At 45.0% G+C, this 22128-nt stretch overlaps 1 protein-coding gene across 2 annotated transcripts in view; it reads left to right on the top strand.

Annotated features, from left to right (window-relative positions):
• Positions 1 to 912: 912 nt before the first annotated feature.
• LOC140204029 (uncharacterized) overlaps positions 913 to 22128 on the top strand; it is a 62741-nt gene continuing 41525 nt past the window's right edge. Inside the window, exons 1-2 of one of the 2 annotated variants that reach the window (XM_072270275.1) lie at positions 913 to 2472; positions 9708 to 12486. In XM_072270275.1, coding sequence (XP_072126376.1) covers positions 1106 to 2472; positions 9708 to 11124 — 2784 coding nt within the window. In that variant the 5' untranslated portion in view covers positions 913 to 1105 and the 3' untranslated portion in view covers positions 11125 to 12486. Of the gene's footprint in view, positions 2473 to 9360; positions 12487 to 22128 lie in introns of those variants that run through there. The other variant, XM_072270271.1, reaches the window with a different exon arrangement.

Below are 22128 nucleotides of genomic sequence, written 5' to 3'. Positions count from 1 at the left end.
TAATAACATTGACACAGACTTCAGTACATAGTCATAGGTTTCTACCGATGTACCACGGAGAGTCCTCAAACTGGTTACATCACCGTCTGGTATGAAGGGCACTGCACAGGATCAGAAAAGACTGTAGAAAGTTGTAAACTCAGTCAGATGCTTCATGGGCACTCGCCTCCCCAGCACAAAGGACGCCTTCAAAAGGTGATGCCTCAAAAAGACGGCATCGATCTTTAAGTATCACCCAGGACTCGCCCTCTCTTCATTGCTACAATCAAGGAGGAGTTACTGGAGACTGAAGATACTCACTCGACATTTCTGCCTTTATCACGGGGCTATAAACCACCACAATCCTCAATTCAATGCTTAATTTTTCCGTTTCTCGAAAAGCTACTATTCTCGTCCCTCCATACACTACTGTCACCCTATACCATGTCCAGTTCGTTCATTACCTCCGATTTTATCCCCACTTCCCGTCACTCTTATTAACCTCCACAACCTTCCGGTCCGCAACACCAAATAATCTACTTTATTGCAACACAAAAATTGAGGGGGGGGGAGAGAGAGAGAGAGGGGAGAGAGAGAGAGAGAGAGAGAGAGAGAGAGAGAGAGAGAGAGAGACACAGAGAGAGAGAGAGAGAGAGAGAGAGAGAGAGAGAGAGAGAGAGAGAGAGAGAGAGAGATCAATGGCCGGTTAGATACCCATAATGCCAGGCGTGCTAGAAACAGCTCCATCCCCCGCAGCGCCATCGGTACGCGTGCGTCTTCCCGGTGACGCAGTACATCCTGGTCAGGGCATCGGCGGGAAGTGGAGGATCCTCCTGGGGTCGGGTGCGGTAGGCGGTCGGGGGAGAGACGGTGGAATATCGACACTCTCCGTAGCCGCGTTCGGCCGGGTCCTAGCCTGGTCCTATTCTCTCCAAGTCTGCGTTCGGGCCCAGGTCCAGTGCCGAGGTCGATTTCATCCGCAACCTGGGGCTCAGCTCCCGAGCGTCCCAGTCTCCAGTGGGTTGCGGTTGGACTTTCAGCCGCAGTGTATCGGGGAAGAAGGTAGCAGATTTACAAACCTCCCCTCTGTCAGCCCCGCCGTTCACACACTCCTGACTCCACAGCCATGAACCCCTATCAGTGCCCCAGCTGCGGGAAACGCTTCAAGCAATCGAGCAATCTGATCACACACCAGCGGGTTCACACCGGGGAGAAGCCGTTCACCTGCCCTGACTGCGGAAAACTGTTCGCCTACCGCTCCAACTTTGTGGTCCACCTGCGGATCCACACCGGGGAGAAACCGTTCACCTGCTCTGAGTGCGGGAAGGGGTTCACACAGTCATCGGAACTGATGAAGCACCAGCGAGTTCACACCGGGGAGAAGCCGTTCTCTTGCTCGGAGTGTGGGAAGGAGTTCAGCCGTTCATCTGCTCTGCAGAGCCACCGGCGAGTTCACACGGGGGAGAAGCCATTTACTTGCTCTGAGTGTGGGAAGGGGTTTACGCAGTTGTCAAATTTGGTCAACCACAAGCGAGTCCACACCGGGGAGAAACCGTACATCTGCTCTGAGTGTGGGAAGGGATTCACTCAGTTATCCAACATGTTTACACACCAGCGAGTTCACCGAGGGGAGAGGCCTTTCATCTGCTCTGAATGTGGGAAGGGATTCACTCAGTCATCTCACCTGACGACCCACCAGCGAATGCACACCGGGGAGAGGCCGTTCACCTGCTCCGAGTGTGGTAAGGCATTCACGGATTCCCGTTACCTGTTGAGACACCAGCAGCTGCACAGCGGGGTGAAGCCGTTCATCTGCTCCGACTGTGGGAAGGGGTTCACTCATTCATGTGACCTGCTGAAACACCAGCAGGTACACGCCGAGGAGAGACCGTTCACCTGCTCCGTGTGTGGGAAGGGATTCACAGAACAACATTACCTGACGAGACACCAGCGTGTTCACACGGGGGAGAAACCGTACGTCTGCTCTGAGTGTGGGAAGAGTTTTACTCAGATAAACAACCTGAAGTCTCACCAGCGACTTCACACTGGGGAGAAACCCTTCATCTGCTCAGAGTGTGGGAAACGATTCACTCAGTTGTCCAATCTGCGAACTCACCAGCGAGTTCACACCGGGGAGAAACCTTTTATCTGCTCTGAGTGTGGGAAGGGATTCACTCAGCCATCTTCCCTGTTGACTCACCAGCGAATTCACACTGGGGAGAAACCGTTCATCTGCTCGGAGTGTGGGAAGGGATTTAATAAACGACCTTATCTGGTGACCCACCAGCGAATTCACACTGGGGAGAAACCATTCAAATGCTCAGTGTGTGGGAAGGGATTTAATAAACGACCTTATCTGGAGACCCACCAGCGAATCCACACCGGGGAGAAACCGTTCATCTGCTCGGAGTGTGGCAGGGGATTCACTCAACGATGCAGCCTGAAGAAACACAAGCAAGTTCACACCCGGGAGAAGCTGTTCACCTGTTCTGAGTGTGGGAAGAGGTTCATTCGGTCATCTAACCTGGTAAAACACCAGCAAGTTCACACTAGGGACAAGGTTTGAAAATGTCTGGGCGGAATATATATCCACATGCAGATAGACCCTCTCAGGGTGATGGAGACTGTAGTGTTGGGTTAGACTGTATAATTGTTACTTTTCTTGTAGTTTAACTTTCTTGTGCTTGTTTGTACAGTACTTTATATCATTAGCTCTCTATGTGTAATTGTTCTGGGGGTTGCCTCTATTATTTTCGAGAAACTTTCAAGATCTGGTGGAGGCTATTGTGTCACTTGGCATCGGGAAGCTTGGTTCCTGGTACTGCAGTGTGACAGCCAGTACTGGAAGCCTGTAAGATGGCACAAAGAAAATCAGCTAATCTCTCCACTGATTCTCAATATGCTTCTGGAATTGTTCACGATTTGGAAACTAGTGGAGGCAAAGGGGATTTCTTACGGCTGTATGAATCACAATGAACTCATGAGTGTTATCTAATAACGGTAAAACACCACTACAAAATGACAATAAGGGAAAACTGCAAATGCATTCGCTGATGAAATTGTCAACAAGGCAGCATGGGTTAGGTCAAAGAAGTTTTTTTTTAACTCAAAAAATTAAAAGAAGTACAGAGAGCATCTGGAGTGAACAGGCAAACATAGAGGCTATTTGAGAGATGCAGATTCAATGCTCTAACAAAGAAATGTTGTTCTGAATGGAGAATGCTGGGACATTAAAGAGTGATGGAGCCTAGAGTCGTAGATTATGTTGCTTTCTTATCGAGCAGATAAATTCCCCAGGACACATTGGAGTGGACATCTGGTCTATTTTTGCATCTACAAATGGACTACATTACTCTCCCAAGGTGTCGAGGATACCCAATGTACTAGTAATAGTGGACAAGTTTTCAAACTATTCCCACAAGGAAAGCCACAGCCACACACACCAACAACTAATCAAGGACTGTATTCTGAGATGGAGATTGGCACCTCACATTGAATCTGACCGAGGAACACATCTCACTGGGAATGTTTATTGGGAATTTTGACAATTGATGAATATTGAATGGTCTTTCCATTGTCCACATCACCCAGAGTCATCAGGACAAGCCGAATGAATGAATGGGATCATCAACAAGGACTGAGTGAGTATCATGAGGAAGGTTGTACCATGGCCTACGGCTCTTCCTGTCATCTTGTGTCACATCAGAGCAACCACAAACAAGATAAAGGCCATTGGAGGTGGTAACAGGGTGACCCACGTCACTGCCAGGAGCTCTCGACCTCAGAGAAGCTGATAAGCATATTATGGCAGAGAGTTTAATTAACTATTTTGTGAAATTAACCCAAGATGTGCTGTCTGCTTCCCAACAGGTTTCTGCTGCTTGGAGTGATCAAAGACTCTGATTCCTGCTGAGATTCCCATAAGGAACCACTGGGAGCTCAATGAGAAGGTCGTTAACAAACGTTGTTAATTACTAATTCAGATGTGAAAGGAGGTGAATACACACAAGTCACTGCAAGTAAGCTAAAATGGTTGCTGATGGTAGAGCAGCTCAAACTCACATTAGTGTACCTATTTTCAAAGATAGTCTACCTAACACTGACATAAACATGTGAATACCCTTTTATATTTCCATAACTGAGGCTCTGATATGACAAGATTCTCTTCTTTGAATCTCCGGAAGTAATACAGTAATCTGGCATGGTGGTGTAGTGGCTAGCACAATGCTTTACAGTCCCAGTGACCCCGGGTCATTTCCTGCCCCAGTCTGTAAGGAGTTTGTGTTTTCTCCCCGTGACCACGTGATTTCCTCTGCTTGCTCCAGTTTCTTCCCACTTTCCAAAATCGTACTGGCTGATAGATTAACTGGTGATTGTAAATTGCCCTGTGATCCGCTGGGATTAAATCACATGTTGCTGCACACAGTTTGAAGTGCCAGCATTCCACATGATATAGAAAGTGGCTGTCAGACTGGACTGTATAATTACTTTGCACTAAAATTTACTATATTCTAATTGTGTGGTTTCTTGTAAAAATGTTATTTCTTCTGAATGCTGCTTATCTGATTCTTGAGCCTGCAATGCTGCTGCAAGATTTTCATTGCACCCATGCATACAGTGGCACACAAAAGTCTGGGCACCCCTGGTCAAAATTTCTGTTACTGTGAATAGCTAAGCGAGTAAAAGATGAACTGATTTCCAAAAGGCATAAAGTTAAAGATGACACATTTCTTTAACATTTTAAGCAAGAAAACTTTTTTATTTCCATCTTTTACATTTTCGAAATGACTGAAAAGGAAAAGGGCCAGAAGCAGAAGTTTGGGCACCCTGCATGGTCAGTACTTAGTAACACCCCCTTTGGCAAGTATCACAGCTTGTAAACGCTTTCTGTAGCCAGCTAAGAGTCTTTCAATTCTTGTTTGGGGGATTTTTGCCCAATTTTCCTTGCAAAAGGCTTCTAGTTCTGTGAGATTCTTGGGCCGTCTTGCATGCACTGCTCTTTTGAGGTCTATCCACAGATTCTCGATGATGTTTAGGTCGGGGGACTGTGAGGGCCATGGCAAAACATTCAGCTTGCGCCTCTTGAGGTAGTCCATTGTGGATTTTGAGGAGTGTTTAAGATTATTATCTTGTTGTAGAAGCCATCCTCTTTTCATCTTCGGCTTTTTTACGGACGGTGTGATGTTTGCTTCCAGAATTTGCTGTATTTAATTGAATTCATTCTTCCCTCTACCAGTAAATGCTCCCCGTGCCACTGGCTGCAACACAAGCCCAAAGTGTGATCGATCCACCCCCGTGCTTAACAATTGGAGAGAGGTTCTTTTCATTAAATTCTGCACCCTTTTTTCTCCAAACATACCTTTGCTCATTGCGGCCAAAAAGTTCTATTTTAATTTCATCGGTCCCCAGGACTTGTTTCCAAAATGCATCAGGCTTGTTTAGGTGTTCCTTTGAACCTTTTGAATTGAACTTTTTGGCTTCTACAACAGGATAATGATCCTAAACACTCCTCAAAATCCACAATGGACTACCTCAAGAGGTGCAAGCTGAAGGTTTTGCCATGGCCCTCACAGTCTGCCGACCTAAACCTCATCGAGAATCTGTGGATAGACGTCAAACGAGCAGTGCATGCAAGACAGCCCAAGAATCTCACAGAACTGGAACCCTTTTGCAAGGAAGACTGGGTGAAAATCCCCCAAACAAGAATTGAAAGACGCTTAGCTGGCTACGGAAAGCGTTTATAAGCTGTGATACTTACCAAAGGGGGTGTTACTAAGTACTGACCATGCAGGGTGCCCAAACTTTTGCTTCAGGCCCTTTTCATTTTTTGTTATTTTGAAACTGTAAAAGATGGAAATAAAAAAAGTTTTCTTGCTTAAAATGTTAAAGAAATGTGTCATCTTTAACTTTATTCCTTTTGGAAATCAGTTCATCTTTTACTCGCTAAGCTATTCACAGTAACAGAAATTTTGACCGTGGTGCCCAAAATTTTGCATGCCACTGTACATGCACTTGTGCAGATGACAATAATCTCGATTTTGTCTTTGACAAACTTTAGGAAGATACACTCAAAGGAGATAACTCATATAAACTAAATTAACCCTATCTGGCAATTACTTTCCATCAAAGCTAATCTACACCAATGAGCTATCTGTTCTTGGTCCACCACGAGACACTTTTAAATGTTCACTGTCTACAACTTTCCTCTCATCTAAATTATCTGTAATATGTTCCAGGGCATGATGGTGGCTATATTTCATTAGGAGTTTGAGGATATTTGGTCTGTCACCAGACACAAATTTCTACAGATGTACTGTGGAGAGCATTTTAATATCTGCATCACCACCTGTTATGGGTTGGGGGCACGTTACTGCACAGGATTGAAATAAGTAAACTCAGCTCCACCATGGGAACTGGCTTCCACAGTGCCCAGGACACCTTCAAGGAGCGATGCCTCAAACAGGAGGCATCTATCATTAAGGACGCTATCGCCCAGGTCCAGCCTTGTTCTCATTCCTACCATCAGGGAGGAGGTACAGAAGCCTGAAGACACTCACTCAGTGATTCAGGAACAGCTTCTTCCCCTCTGCCATCAACCCATGAATACCACCTCACTACTTTTTTATTTCTATTTTTGCACTAATTTAATTTAACTACTTATCATGTAAGACCCAAAGATATAGGAGCAGAATTAGACTATTTGGCCCATCGAGTCTGCTCTGCCATTTCATCATGGCTGATACATTTTTCCTCTCAATAGACAATAGGTGCAGGAGTCGGCCATTCAGCCCTTCAAGCCAGCACTTCCTCTCGCTGTGATCATGGCTGATCATCCACAATCAGTACCCCGTTCCTGCCTTCTCCCCATGTCCCTTCACTCCGCTATCTTTAAGAGCTCTATCTAACTCTTTCTTGAAAGAATCCAGAGAATTGGCCTCCACTGCCTCTGAGGCAGAGCATTCCACAGAACCACAACCCTCTCTGTGAAAAAGTTTTTCCTCAACTCCATTCTAAATGGTCTACCCCTTATTCTTAAACTGTGGCCTCTGGTTCTAGACTCCCCCAACATCGGGAACATGTTTCCTACCTCTAGCGTGTCCAATCCCTTAATAATCTTATGTGTTTCAATCAGATCCCCTCTCACCCTTCTAAATTCCAGTGTATACAAGCCCAGTCACTCCAATCTTTCAATATATGTCAGTCCCGCCATGCCGGGAATTAACCTCGTGAACCTACACTGCACTCCCTCAATAGCAAGAATGTCCTTCCTCAAATTTGGAGACCAAAACTGTACACAATACTCCAGGTGTGGTCTCACCAGGGCCAATCTCCTGCTTTCTTCCTGTATCCTTTCATGCCCTGACTAATCAACCTCTGCCTTAAATATACAGAACGACTTGGCCTCCACAGCTGCCTGTACCAACAAATTCCACAGATTCACCACTCCCTAGATGGAACAATTACTCATCTTCTTTCTCGAGGCTGTCCTCTGGTCCTAGACTCTCCCACCCCAGGAAGCATCCTCTCCACATCTACTCTATCAAGGCCTGTCATCATTTGATAGGTTTTAATGAAGTCACCCCTCATTCTTCTGAATTCCAGTGAATACAGGCCCAGAGCCATTAAACGCTCTTGCTATGATAAGCCGTTCAATCCTGGACCTTCTTTGAACCTTCTGCAGTATCAGCACATTCTTTCTAAGATAAGCGGCCCAAAACTACTCACAATATTCCAAGTGAGTTCTCACCGGTGGTTCATAAAGCTGGAACATTTCATCCTTGCTTTTATATTCTAGTTCTCGAAATAAATGCTAACATTGCATTTGCCTTCCTCACCACCGACTCAACCTGCCAATTATCCTCTAGGGAATCCTGCGCAAGTCCTTTTGCACCTTGTGATTTTGAATATTCTCTCAATTTAGAAAATAATCTACCTTTTATTTCTTTGACCAAAGTGCTTTACCATACACTTTCCAACACAGTATTCCATCTGCTACTTCTTTGCCAATTCTCCTAATCTGTCAAAGTCCTTCTGTAGCTTCTCAACTTCCTCTAAACTACCTGTCCTTCCACCTATCTTTGTATCATCCACAAACTTTGCAACAAGGCCGTCAATTCCATTATCGAGGTCATTGACATAACGTAAAAAGAAGCAGTCCCAACACAGACCCTTGAGGAACACCACTAGTCACCGGCAACCAACCAGAAAAAGCTCCCTTTATTCCCACTCTACCTCCTACCAATCAGCTAGTGTTCTATCCATACTGGAATCTTTCCTGTAATACCATGGCTCTTAACTTGTTAAGCAGTTAAAAGTACACAATATTAACCAATGTACACAACAAAATTTGCTTAACTTACACAACAAAAATCCAAGAACACAACATCCACTGATTCTCCTTTGTCAATCCTGCTTGTTATTTCTTTAGAGAATTCCAAAAGATTTATCAGGTAAGACTTTTTCCTTGAGGAAACCATGCTGACTGTGGCCTGTTTTATCATGTGCTTGCAAGTAACCTGAAGCCACATCCTTCACAATTGACTCCAACATCTTCCCAACCACTGAGGTCAGATTAACTGGCCTATAATTTCCTTTCTTCTGCCTTTCTCCTTTCTTGGAGTGTGGAATGACATTTGCAATTCCAGAATCTAGTGATCATTGAAAGATTATTACTAATGCATCCACGTTCTCTTCAGCCACCGCTTTCAGTATATTAAGTATATATACTCCCTGTAATGTACATTTTCCTGTATAATGTATTGTATTGTACTGCTATTGTAGAGACAACAAATTTTAACGATATGCCAGTGATATTAAACCTGATTATGATTCTTATGATTACTACCCAAAGCCACTGTCGTTCACTGTTCTTCTTGTTATTTTCCTTCTTCCCCCAATTTTTGACCACAAAGCTTTCTCTCATTGTTTATTATCTGTGAAAACACGAAGACTTAAAGATAAGAGGTAATGCGTCAACGTTTTTATCTGTAGTTATCCTAAACCAAATGATATCTGAAACAGGTCCACGTTCAAAAATCTGTAATACATCAAGCTCTTCCTTAATTTATTTAAATCTACTTTTATCACGGGACTATAAGCCACTATGATCCTCAATTCAATGCTTAGTTTTCAATTTCCCAGAAAGCTGCTATTTATCTTCACCCATTACAGTCTCCAGTTTGTTCCCTGCCTCTGATTTTTTTTTTTAACATTTTCTAATCCACCCTCTCCTCCACATCCTTTCCAACCAACTTTCTTCCGATCCAGACGCTTTTAGTAGTAACAGTAAAATCAATGGCCGGCGAGCTACCCATAATTCCTGGTACGTTAGAAACAGCTCCATCCGCCGCCGTGCTGTCGCTACGCGTGCGCCTTCCTGGTGACGCAGTGCAAACTGGTCAGGGCATCGGCGGGAAGCGGAGGATTCTGCCGGGTTCGGGTGCGGTAGGTGGTCGGGGGGAGACGGTGGAATATCGACACTCTCCGTAGCCGTGTAGCTGGGGCCTGGCTTGGTCCTAATTCTCTTCAAGACTGGGTTCGGGCCCAGGTCCCGTGTCGGGGTCGATTTCATCCGCAATCCGAGCGTCCCTTGTTCAGTGGGCCATGGTTGGACTTTCAGCCGCAGTGTGTCCGGGAAGGAGGTAACAGATTTACAAACCTCCCCTCTGTCAGCCCCGCCGTTCACACACTCCTGACTCCACAGCCATGAACCCCTATCAGTGCCCCAGCTGCGGGAAACGCTTCAAGCAATCGAGCAATCTGATCACACACCAGCGGGTTCACACCGGGGAGAAGCCGTTCACCTGCCCTGACTGCGGAAAACTGTTCGCCTACCGCTCCAACTTCGTGGTCCACCTGCGGATCCACACCGGGGAGAAACCGTTCACCTGCTCTGAGTGCGGGAAGGGGTTCACCCAGTCATCGGAACTGATGAAGCACCAGCGAGTTCACACCGGGGAGAAGCCGTTCTCTTGCTCGGAGTGTGGGAAGGAGTTCAGCCGTTCATCTGATTTGCAGAGCCACCGGCGAGTTCACACGGGAGAGAAGCCATTTACTTGCTCTGAGTGTGGGAAGGGGTTTACGCAGTTGTCAAATTTGGTCAACCACAAGCGAGTCCACACCGGGGAGAAACCGTACATCTGCTCTGAGTGTGGGAAGGGATTCACTCAGTTATCCAACATGTTTACACACCAGCGTGTTCACCGGGGGGAGAGGCCTTTCATCTGCTCTGAATGTGGGAAGGGATTCACTCAGTCATCTCACCTGACAACCCACCAGCGAATGCACACCGGGGAGAGGCCGTTCACCTGCTCCGAGTGTGGTAAGGCATTCACGGATTCCCGTTACCTGTTGAGACACCAGCAGCTGCACAGCGGGGTGAAGCCTTTCACCTGCTCCGACTGTGGGAAGGGGTTCACTCATTCATGTGACCTGCTGAATCACCAGCGGATCCACACTGAAGAGAGACCGTTCACCTGCTCCGAGTGTGGGAAGGGATTCACCCGTTCGTCTGAAGTGTTAAAGCACCAGCGGATTCACACCGGGGAGAAACCGTTCACCTGCTCCGAGTGTGGGAAGGGATTTACTGAACAATCTTACCTACTGATACACCAGCGACTTCACACTGGGGAGAAACCGTTCATCTGCTCAGAGTGTGGGAAGGGGTTCACTCAGTTGTCCAACCTGCGAACACACCAGCGAGTTCACACCGGGGAGAAACCGTTCATTTGCTTAGCCTGTGGGAAGGGATTCACTCAACCATCTTCCCTGTTGACTCACCAGAGAGTTCACAGTGGGGAGAAACCGTTCATCTGCTCTGAGTGTGGGAAGGGTTTTGCTCAGTTGTCGAACCTGAGGACACACCAGCGGGTTCACACTGGGGAGAAGCCATTCACCTGCTCTAAGTGTGGGAAGGGGTTCACCCAGTCATGTCACCTGGTGACTCATCTGCAAACTCACACTGGGGAGAAGCCATTCGTCTGCTCCAAGTGTGGGAAAGGGTTCAGCAATTCCTGTTACCTGTCCAGACACCAGCAAGTTCACAGGGCTGTGAAGCTCTTCACTTGTTCTGAGTGTGAGAAGGGCTTCACTCGGTCGTCCAGCCTGGTAAAACACCAGCAAGTTCACACTGGGGTCAGGGTTTAATATACCACAAGGGGCACTTAGATCTACATGTAGAGAGACCTTCCCGATTCCCCCAGTGGTGGTGAGATCCGAAGTTCAGTACACAAGCTCAAGAAAAAGTTTGAAAAACACATGGGATTTCAGAAAACAATTTCTGGTGCCAAATGCCTACCACAATTGAGTGCTCCCACCCAGCTTGATTCATTTGTGCATTTAAAGAAGGAGCTTGTTTTCCATTAATTTTATTCCCATGCTGTGGTGTTACAGGAAATAAAAAAGAGATTAAAAATATTGCTGCAGGTTTAGAAAGAGTAAGTAATGGCATCCCTTACTTACCTTACTTGGGTATTGCATTATTTGAATAGGTGCTAGCTTACAGATTAATTTAAGGAATGGAATTCAGATGGAATGCTCACTATCAGCAGTCTGGTATAAGAAAATTATACCACTTTTTTTCAAGTCAAGTTTATTGTCATTTAACTATATATGTGTATATAATGTATATAGAAATGAAAGAATGTTTCTTTGAACCAGAGTGTAAAGCACAGTAGTACTCATAACACACAATAACTGATGAAATTAAGGATAAAATCTACAGATCAATTACATTAATATTAACTATTGGAAAGTATGGAACAAGTTAACCAGTGACACTTGGAAGGCCATGTGGCAGGAAGTTCAGAAGCCTTAAGGCCTGGGGAAAGAAACTGTTTCTTACCCTAACCGTTCTTGTTTTTATACACCGTAGTCTCCTGCCTGATGGTAGAAAGTCAAAGAGGATGCTGGATGGGTGGGTGGGATCCTTAATAATACTAAGGGCCCTGTGTATACAGCGCTCCTGATAAATGTCCCCGATGGATGGTAGGGAGACCCCTATGATCCTCTCAGCTGTTCTCACAGTCCCTTGTAGGGGCTTCTGGTCTGATGCTCGACAGCTCCCATACCAGATGGAGATGCAACTTGTCAGGACTCTCAATCTCTCGTTGTGCTATTTATTTATTTATTTAGCGATTCCGCACAGATTTTGCCCTTCTGGGTCTTTGAGCCACGATGCCAGCAACCCACTGCTTGAACCGTAAACTAATCCCAGGACAATTTACAATGACCAATTGACCGACTGTGGGAGGAATCCAGGGCACGCAGAGGAAACCCGCACATTCCGTGGGAGACGTGTAAGCTCCTTACAGGGGAGATCGGGATTGAACTTGGAACTCTGACACCCCGAACTGAAGTAGCATCATGCTGACTGTGACAATATTGTGGCCCCTCATTTTTGTAACGCTTAATAAAGCGATCGTAAGCAATTGGTTTATGCCTCGTTCTTGACTTCCAAAGAAACTGGATCGTAAAAACATCAGGATCTGACAGCAACTTCTTATCACCTAGGAGAGACCTTGATGATAGGGGAAAATGATGTTTAATTACATCCTATATCTGGAGTGGGATTTTAAATGCTTTTGTCTCTTAAGTGCTTAATGTCTCCCCAATACGGACCATGTACGCTGCAAAGACCAGCCATTCAGCCCAGTGGGAGCCACACTGGGAAAACTCCTAGGACCAGCCCTCCAGCCACACCTTCTCCCTCATAGCTCCCCATGCTGGAATATTACTGCAACTCATTCTGATCTCTCAGTTGATTTGACTTCTGTTTAAACGCATATCCGCTGCTCATCTCAACTTTTCTTCCCAGTTCATCATTGTTGTAAATTTCTGATTAACAATCCACATCACGAATTTCCCAACTGTATTGGTGATGAAAATCCCCACTTTCCAGGCCACATCATCCTCTCTCAATTACTGTTGGCCAGGAGGTACAGAAGCCTAAAGACCCACACTCCCCTCCAGGTTCTTCCTTTCAACCAGTCAGTTCCTGATCCAACCAGCACAACCTTAATGACGACCCCAAAACTGACGATATTGGTGTTCTAATTACACACATAAAAGTTGCTGGTGAATGCAGCAGGCCAGGCAGCATCTCTAGGAAGAGGTGCAGTCGACGTTTCAGGCCAAGACCCTTTGTCAGGACTAACTGAAGGAAGAGTGAGTAAGGAATTTGAAAGTTGGAGGGGGAGGGGGAGATCCAAAATGATAGGAGAAGACAGGATGGGGAGGGATGGAGCCAAGAGCTGGACAGGTGATTGGCAAAAGGGATATGAGAGGATCATGGGACAGGAGGTCCAGGAAGAAAGACAAGTGGGGGGGACCCAGAGGATGGACAAGGGGTATATTCAGAGGGATAGAGGGAGAAAAAGGAGAGAGAGAGAAAGAATGTGTGTATAAAAATAAGTAACAGATGGGGTACGAGGGGGAGGTGGGGCATTAGCGGAAGTTAGAGAAGTCGATGTTCATGCCATCAGGTTGGAAGCTACCCAGACAGAATATAAGGTGTTGTTTTAATCAAGGCCACCGATCTCCCCTTAGTTACACATTGAAGAATGATCAGAACTTTACATGCCTCCTACTGCATACACATGTAGCACAGAACAAAACACTCTGGGATTATACAGATTCCAGTTTGTCACGTTGCAAGATTAAATACATAAAAATCTCAAAGTGTCGAATATTTTTTCACATTCCCTCCCTTTTGTCATTGAACGACAACACCATAATTTCATAAGCTGCTTTAGAATATTGTAATAATGTTTTAAAAACAACATTTCCACCAATTTATGCAATGATACCATTTCAGAGCCTTAATCAAGCATTTCCCCTTTCTCGGTGGCCTGCTTCAACGAGTGTCAATACTCTTTTCTTCCGGGTCGAAACACTTTATACAAAAATCGCAACAGGATGACTGCTAATGTCATAATACCTATATTCATTCCATCATCCAGAGTCATCAGGACAAGCCGAATGAATGAATGGGATCATCAACAAGGACTGAGTGAGTATCATGAGGAAGGTTGTACCATGGCCTACGGCTCTTCCTGTCATCTTGTGTCACATCAGAGCTACCCCAAACAAGATAAAGGCCATTGGAGGTGGTAACAGGGTGACCCACGTCACTGCCAGGAGCTCTCGACCTCAGAGAAGCTGATATACATATTATGGCAGAGAGTTTAATTAACTATTTTGTGAAATTAACCCAAGATGTGCTGTCTGCTTCCCAACAGGTTTCTGCTGCTTGGAGTGATCAAAGACTCTGATTCCTGCTGAGATTCCCATAAGGAACCACTGGGAGCTCAATGAGAAGGTCGTTAACAAACGTTGTTAATTACTAATTCAGATGTGAAAGGAGGTGAATACACACAAGTCACTGCAAGTAAGCTAAAATGGTTGCTGATGGTAGAGCAGCTCAAACTCACATTAGTGTACCTATTTTCAAAGATAGTCTACCTAACACTGACATAAACATGTGAATACCCTTTTATATTTCCATAACTGAGGCTCTGATATGACAAGATTCTCTTCTTTGAATCTCCGGAAGTAATACAGTAATCTGGCATGGTGGTGTAGTGGCTAGCACAATGCTTTACAGTCCCAGTGACCCCGGGTCATTTCCTGCCCCAGTCTGTAAGGAGTTTGTGTTTTCTCCCTGTGACCACGTGATTTCCTCTGCTTGCTCCAGTTTCTTCCCACTTTCCAAAATCGTACTGGCTGATAGATTAACTGGTGATTGTAAATTGCCCTGTGATCCGCTGGGATTAAATCACGTGTTGCTGCACACGGTTTGAAGTGCCAGCATTCCACACGATATAGAAAGTGGCTGTCAGACTGGACTGTATAATTACTTTGCACTAAAATTTACTATATTCTAATTGTGTGGTTTCTTGTAAAAATGTTATTTCTTCTGAATGCTGCTTATCTGATTCTTGAGCCTGCAATGCTGCTGCAAGATTTTCATTGCACCCATGCATACAGTGGCACACAAAAGTCTGGGCACCCCTGGTCAAAATTTCTGTTACTGTGAATAGCTAAGCGAGTAAAAGATGAACTGATTTCCAAAAGGCATAAGGTTAAAGATGACACATTTCTTTAACATTTTAAGCAAGAAAACTTTTTTATTTCCATCTTTTACATTTTCGAAATGACTGAAAAGGAAAAGGGCCAGAAGCAGAAGTTTGGGCACCCTGCATGGTCAGTACTTAGTAACACCCCCTTTGGCAAGTATCACAGCTTGTAAACGCTTTCTGTAGCCAGCTGAGAGTCTTTCAATTCTTGTTTGGGGGATTTTTGCCCAATTTTCCTTGCAAAAGGCTTCTATTTCTGTGAGATTCTTGGGTCGTCGTGCATGCACTGCTCTTTTGAGGTCTATCCACAGATTCTCGATGATGTTTAGGTCAGGGGACTGTGAGGGCCATGGCAAAACCTTCAGCTTGCGCCTCTTGAGGTAGTCCATTGTGGATTTTGAGTAGTGTTTAAGATTATTATCTTGTTGTAGAAGCCATCCTCTTTTCATCTTTGGCTTTTTTACAGACGGTGTGATGTTTGCTTCCAGAATTTGCTGGTATTTAATTGAATTCATTCTTCCCCCTACCAGTAAATGCTCCCGGTGCCACTGGCTGCAACACAAGCCCAAAGCATGATCGATCCACCCCCGTGCTTAACAATTGGAGAGAGGTTCTTTTCATGAAATTCTGCACCTTTTTTTCTCCAAACATACCTTCGCTCATTGTAGCCAAAAAGTTCTATTTTAACTTCATCGGTCCCCAGGACTTGTTTCCAAAATGCATCAGGCTTGTTTAGGTGTTCCTTTGAACCTTTTGAATTGAACTTTTTGGCTTCTACAACAGGATAATGAACCTAAACACTCCTCAAAATCCACAATGGACTACCTCAAGAGGTGCAAGCTGAAGGTTTTGCCATGGTCCTCACAGTCCCCCGACCTAAACCTCATCGAGAATCTGTGGATAGACGTCAAACGAGCAGTGCATGCAAGACAGCCCAAGAATCTCACAGAACTGGAAGCCTTTTGCAAGGAAGACTGGGTGATAATCCCCCAAACAAGAATTGAAAGACGCTTAGCTGGCTACAGAAAGCATTTACAAGCTGTGATACTTGCCAAAGGGGGTGTTACTAAGTACTGACCATGCAGGGTGCCCAAACTTTTGCTTCAGGCCCTTTTCCTTTTTTGTTATTTTGAAACTGTAAAAGATGGAAATAAAAAAAGTTTTCTTGCTTAAAATGTTAAAGAAATGTGTCATCTTTAACTTTATGCCTTTTGGAAATCAGTTCATCTTTTACTCGCTTAGCTATTCACAGTAACAGAAATTTTGACCAGGGGTGCCCAAAATTTTGCATACCGCTGTACATGCACTTGGGCAGATGACAATAATCTCGATTTTGTCTTTGACAAACTTTAGGAAGATTTATATCTCTCTCCAGCATATTTTTCTCTAACCTCTGGAGTCAGGAGACAATGTGGTGAATTTCCAAACGTTTGTCAGTTTGCCACTTCCAACACTGAATGACAGGACAACTTGACACGAAGTTCTGGGGAATGCATAACACAGGATTAGTGTAAGACAGTTACGGCTGTGATTGGAGTAAAGCCTCAGTGAAGATTGAGGACCCATTGGGTGTCTGCTCAGTGAATCAGGATGAGGAGCTCGAGAGGGATCAGTACAGGGGTGGGGTGGATATAATCATTCCGAGTGCATGACCATGACTAGATACTTCTACAGCAACTTGTATTGCCAACATAGACAAACAACGAGCTTACTGTCATACATCAGTAAGAGGAAGTGACAGGGGATCATAGCATTGATCTCGATGAGGCATTAAACACAAGTTAGCAACAAGAGTTGACATATTGACAAGCAGTGTGTATAACACATTACAGTGCCAACTCTCCTTGACACAGCATTATGGAAATAACTGGGCTTGAAGGTTATGACAACAACTTCTTACATTAAAGCACGTGAGAACAAAAACTGGTACTGAAAGGGCAATACCCTAACTGCTATGGGAGAAGAAATGGTGTTGCCAGGAGATTGCACAAGAGGAGCAGGGGTATATATTGCACAGTACTGCTGGCACAAAACAACGCATTTCACCATGTAATAATAATAAATACTTTATCGATACCGAGTGGGAAATTCTTTCAACACAGCAGCAATATATAAAAACACACTTGGCAGTGTGCAGACTTAATAAATGATAAAGAACAGAATAATAATTTACCAATGTGCAAAATAAATAAGCAGAGACTATTGTACTATGCTAGCCAGCCAGTGGCATCAACAGTGGACTCTGGGGCGGAAGGTCCCGAGTTTGAATCCAGACGGCTCCCTTGCACGCTTTCCGTCCAGCTAGCATCGAGTTAGCAACTCACCTCCTAAAGCATCAACAGCAAAAAGTTGATGGCCTATGCTCTCTCTCGTGAGTTTAAAGGCAATTTCAATTTCTCTCTCTCTCTCTCTCTCTCTCTCTCTCTCTCTCTCTCTCTCTCTCTCTCTCTCTCTCTCTCTCTCTCTCTCTCTCTCCCTCTCCCTCTCCCTCTCCCTCTCCCTCTCCCTCTCCCTCTCCCTCTCCCTCTCCCTCTCCCTCTCCCTCTCCCTCTCCTCATCGTGTGTTCTCCTGAATAACCAGCGGAGCTGGATGGGTCTGTTCGAAAGAGGATGTCCATCATGGACAATAAACAGTTTGCGAAGTGACCTCCTCTCCACCAACAACTCAAAAGAGTCCAGGTTGTAGCCGGACACGTCAGTGATAATAAAAAAAATGATTCTGATTATGTCCTCTCCTTTGGAGGTCCCACTAGTGAGGACATCTCAACACCCATTCTGTAACGTAGCAACCACCCTTCACCACCAGTTGCATGTCATATTTATAAATAAGATCATCCCCTCCTTGTAGAACAGACCCAAACTACTGCTCGGAGAACCTGCTGATTCTGGAACTGAATGACAATGAGGAAACATTCCGGTGACAACAGACAATCGCACCATTAGCTCATCCCAACAACAGCTGGACTGAATTCGCATTTCAATCAAAAGGGCGCGTACATGGAGCACGGTGGCATCAACAGGCGTTGAAATGGCATTTTAAGAAAAGGTTCGCATTTGTTACGATTTTGAAATCAAAACTGAAGGCACGCCCTCAACATTTTAGGAACAGCTGCTTCCCCTCTGCCACCAGGTTTCAGAACTGCTTGAGGAATCGTGAACACTGTCTGGCTAGTCCTCGCTTGCACTGTTTATTTAATGTAATTTACAGTGTTTTATGTATTGTACTGTATTGCTGCCTCAATATGTCAGTGATGATAAACCTGATTCTGACACTGGCAGGCCATTGTTTTTTTTACCAGTCTGCAATGAAATTCTTTGCTCACTGACGCTCACGGAGTGAAGAGGTAATAATAAATACAACAGTAAAGACAGATGGGCACAAAACAACAAAAAATAGAGTGAAGTCTGAACTATCACTAAAACAATTACTGAAGTGATAATAACCGAGCGAGTTGCTTGTTATTTTTTCTATTTTGTCTTTTTCCCATTGGTTGTTTGTCTGTTCTGTTGGGTGCGGTCTTTCATTGTTTCTATTATGTTACTTGGATTTACTGAATTTTCCCGTAAGAAAACGACTCTCAGAGTTGTATCTGGACTTTGATAGTAAATTTACTTTGAACTGAATCCTCCCGCCTGCAGATCCGACAATGAGATCCCCAGCCGCAGGGCTGTCGTGCGCATGCGCCTTCTCGGTGCCGCAGTGCATCCTGGGTCAGGCCATTCCGGATCATCAGCGGCAAGTGTCGGGTCCGTGTCCGGGTGGAGACGGTCGAGTATCGAGACTGTCCCGGAGACGCGTCCCGCCGTGTCGCTGCAGCTCGGCTCCGATCCATCCCAGCTCCAGCCTCAGGTCAGCTTCATCCGCGACCCGGGGCACAGCTCCCGAGCCAAAGTAAAGCTGCAGGAGGCCGCGGCGGGGGGATTGGGACTTTCAGTCGCAGTGTGTTCGGGATGGAGGTAACAGATTTACAAACCTCCCCTCAGCCAACCCCGGCGGCACAAACTCCTGTCTCCACAGCCGTGAACCCCTATCAGTGTCCCAACTGCGGGAAGAGCTTCAAGCGATCGTGTAACCTTATCGAACACCAGCGGGGAGAAGCCTTTCATCCGCTCCGAGTGTGGGAAGGGATTCACTGATTCCCTTACCTGGTGAGCCACCAATATCAACATAATCTTCTGTCTTAAAACTTGGGCAAGATTGCAACCGGATTTCCAGTAAGCATAATACATCAGGTTTTTCATCAGATTTCTTCAATTGCTAACAAACTAATAGCATTTCATTGTAAGATTAGAAATACCATGAACAACCTTTCTGTGAAGTCTGAGCGTTATTTAATCCTCCTTGTAAAGCATCATTAATAACTTTAGAGTTAACTCTTCCATCTCTGTATGTTTTCTGTAGCTTTTAATATCATGTTATTTTTCTGTCCTACTTTTACACCACATCTGTCATGAAAGTAACAAATTCTAGTTTTTCAATAATCTACAAATCCTTTAATATAAAACCATGTGCTTTACATACTGACACTAATATAACTGTATTTGAATGGTAATAGATATTGATACAGCCTAATGTACCCACTTGCAAATGTCTACAGATGCACAGTATCATGGAGAACTTTTTAACGGTTACATCACCGTCTGGTATGGAGCAGCCACGGCACAGGATCAGAAAAAGCTGTAGGAAGTTGTAAACTCAGTCGGCTGCTTCATGGGCACTCGCCTCCCCATCCCCGAGGGACACCTTCAAAAGGTGATGCCTCAAAAAGGCGGCATCCTTCACCCAGGACTCGCCCTCTCTTCATTGCCTAATCAAGGAGGAGGTACTGGAGACCGAAGATACTCACTCAACATTTCAGGAACAGCTTTTCCCCTGTGCCATCAGAATTCTGAATGGACACTGTGTCACAATTCTCCTCTCTTTTTAATTGATTTTTAAAATATTTACATACTGTAATTTATATTTTTATTATTATGTATTGCAATGTCCTGCACCCGGAAATCACCAGATCTCACGGCACATGGATTCTGATTCTGCACTTTCTGCAGAGCGTCTGCATGTGAAATGCCTGTTCCCACCAGAACTCGCTGCAGCTGCAGAGCTTTGTTACACACAGGACACCCCGCCTAAGCAGAGCTATGTTCTCCTCCACAATTACTACAATTTGGTCTGATGCCATAATCATGTTCTCCACCACATCTGCTGAACCACTTTTTACCCCTACCCACAACTGGGTGATCACCAAGCTTCTCGGATTGAAAACATACACTCAAAGGATATGACTCATATAAACTAAATTAACCCTATCTGGCAATTACTTTCCATCAAAGCTAATCTACACCAATGAGCTATCTGTTCTTGGTCCACCACGAGACACTTTTAAATGTTCACTGTCTACAACTTTCCTCCCATCTAAATTATCTGTAATATGTTCCAAGGCATGATGGTGGCTATATTTCATTAGGAGTTTGAGGATATTTGGTCTGTCACCAGACACAAATTTCTACAGATGTACTGTGGAGAGCATTTTAATATCTGCATCACCACCTGTTATGGGTTGGGGGCACGTTACTGCACAGGATTGAAATAAGTAAACTCAGCTCCACCATGGGAACTGGCTTCCACAGTGTCCAGGACACCTTCAAGGAGCGACGTCTCAAACAGGAGGCATCTATCATTAAGGACGCTATCGCCCAGGTCCAGCCTTGTTCTCATTCCTACCATCAGGGAGGAGGTACAGAAGCCTGAAGACACTCACTCAGTGATTCAGGAACAGCTTCTTCCCCTCTGCCATCAACCCATGAATACCACCTCACTACTTTTTTATTTCTATTTTTGCACTACTTATTTAATTTAACTATTTATCATATAAGACCCAAAGATATAGGAGCAGAATTAGACCATTTGGCCCATCGTGTCTGCTCTGCCATTTCATCATGGCTGATCCAGTTTTCCTCTCAATAGACAATAGGTGCAGGAGTCGGCCATTCAGCCCTTCAAGCCAGCACCGCCACACGCTGATCATGGCTGATCATCCACAATCAGTACCCCGTTCCTGCCTTCTCCCCATGTCCCTTCACTCCACTGTCCTTAAGAGCTCTATCTAACTCCTTCTTGAAAGAATCCAGAGAATTGGCCTCCACTGCCTCTGAGGCAGAGCAGTCCACAGATCCACAACTCTCTCTGTGCAAAAGTTTTTCCTCAACTCCGTTCTAAATGGTCTACCCCTTATTCTTAAACTGTGGCCTCTGGTTCTAGACTCTCCCAACATCGGGAACATGTTTCCTACCTCTAGCGTGTCCAATCCCTTAATAATCTTATGTGTTTCAATCAGATCCCCTCTCATCCTTCTAAATTCCAGTGTATACAAGCCCAGTCGCTCCAATCTTTCAATATATGACAGTCCCGCCATGCCGGGAATTAACCTCGTGAACCTACACTGCACTCCCTCAATAGCAAGAATGTCCTTCCTCAAATTTGGAGACCAAAACTGTACACAATACTCCAGGTGTGATCTCACCAGGGCCAATCTCCTGCTTTCTTCCTGTATCCTTTCATGCCCTGACTAATCAACCTCTGCCTTAAATATACAAAACGACTTGGCCCCCACAGCTGCCTGTACCAACAAATTCCACAGATTCACCACTCCCTGGATGGAACAATTACTCATCTGCTTTCTCGAGGCTGTCCTCTGGTCCTAGACTCTCCCACCCCAGGAAGCATCCTCTCCACATCCACTCTATCAAGGCCTGTCATCATTTGATAGGTTTTAATGAAGTCACCCCTCATTCTTCTGAATTCCAGTGAATACAGGCCCAGAGCCATTAAACGCTCTTGCTATGATAAGCCGTTCAATCCTGGACCTTCTTTGAACCTTCTGCAGTATCAGCACATTTTTTCTAAGATAAGCGGCCCAAAACTACTCACAATATTCCAAGTGAGTTCTCACCAGTGGTTCATAAAGCTGGAACATTTCATCCTTGCTTTTATATTCTAGTTCTCGAAATAAATGCTAACATTGCATTTGCCTTCCTCACCACCGACTCAACCTGCCAATTATCCTCTAGGGAATCC

The sequence above is a fragment of the Mobula birostris genome, chromosome 10, assembly GCF_030028105.1.
Source record: "Mobula birostris isolate sMobBir1 chromosome 10, sMobBir1.hap1, whole genome shotgun sequence".
In the NCBI taxonomy this organism is placed as follows: Eukaryota; Metazoa; Chordata; class Chondrichthyes; order Myliobatiformes; family Myliobatidae; genus Mobula; species Mobula birostris.
The sequence above is the reverse complement of the archived record's forward strand: the minus strand, read 5'-3'. Positions and strand labels throughout refer to the sequence as shown.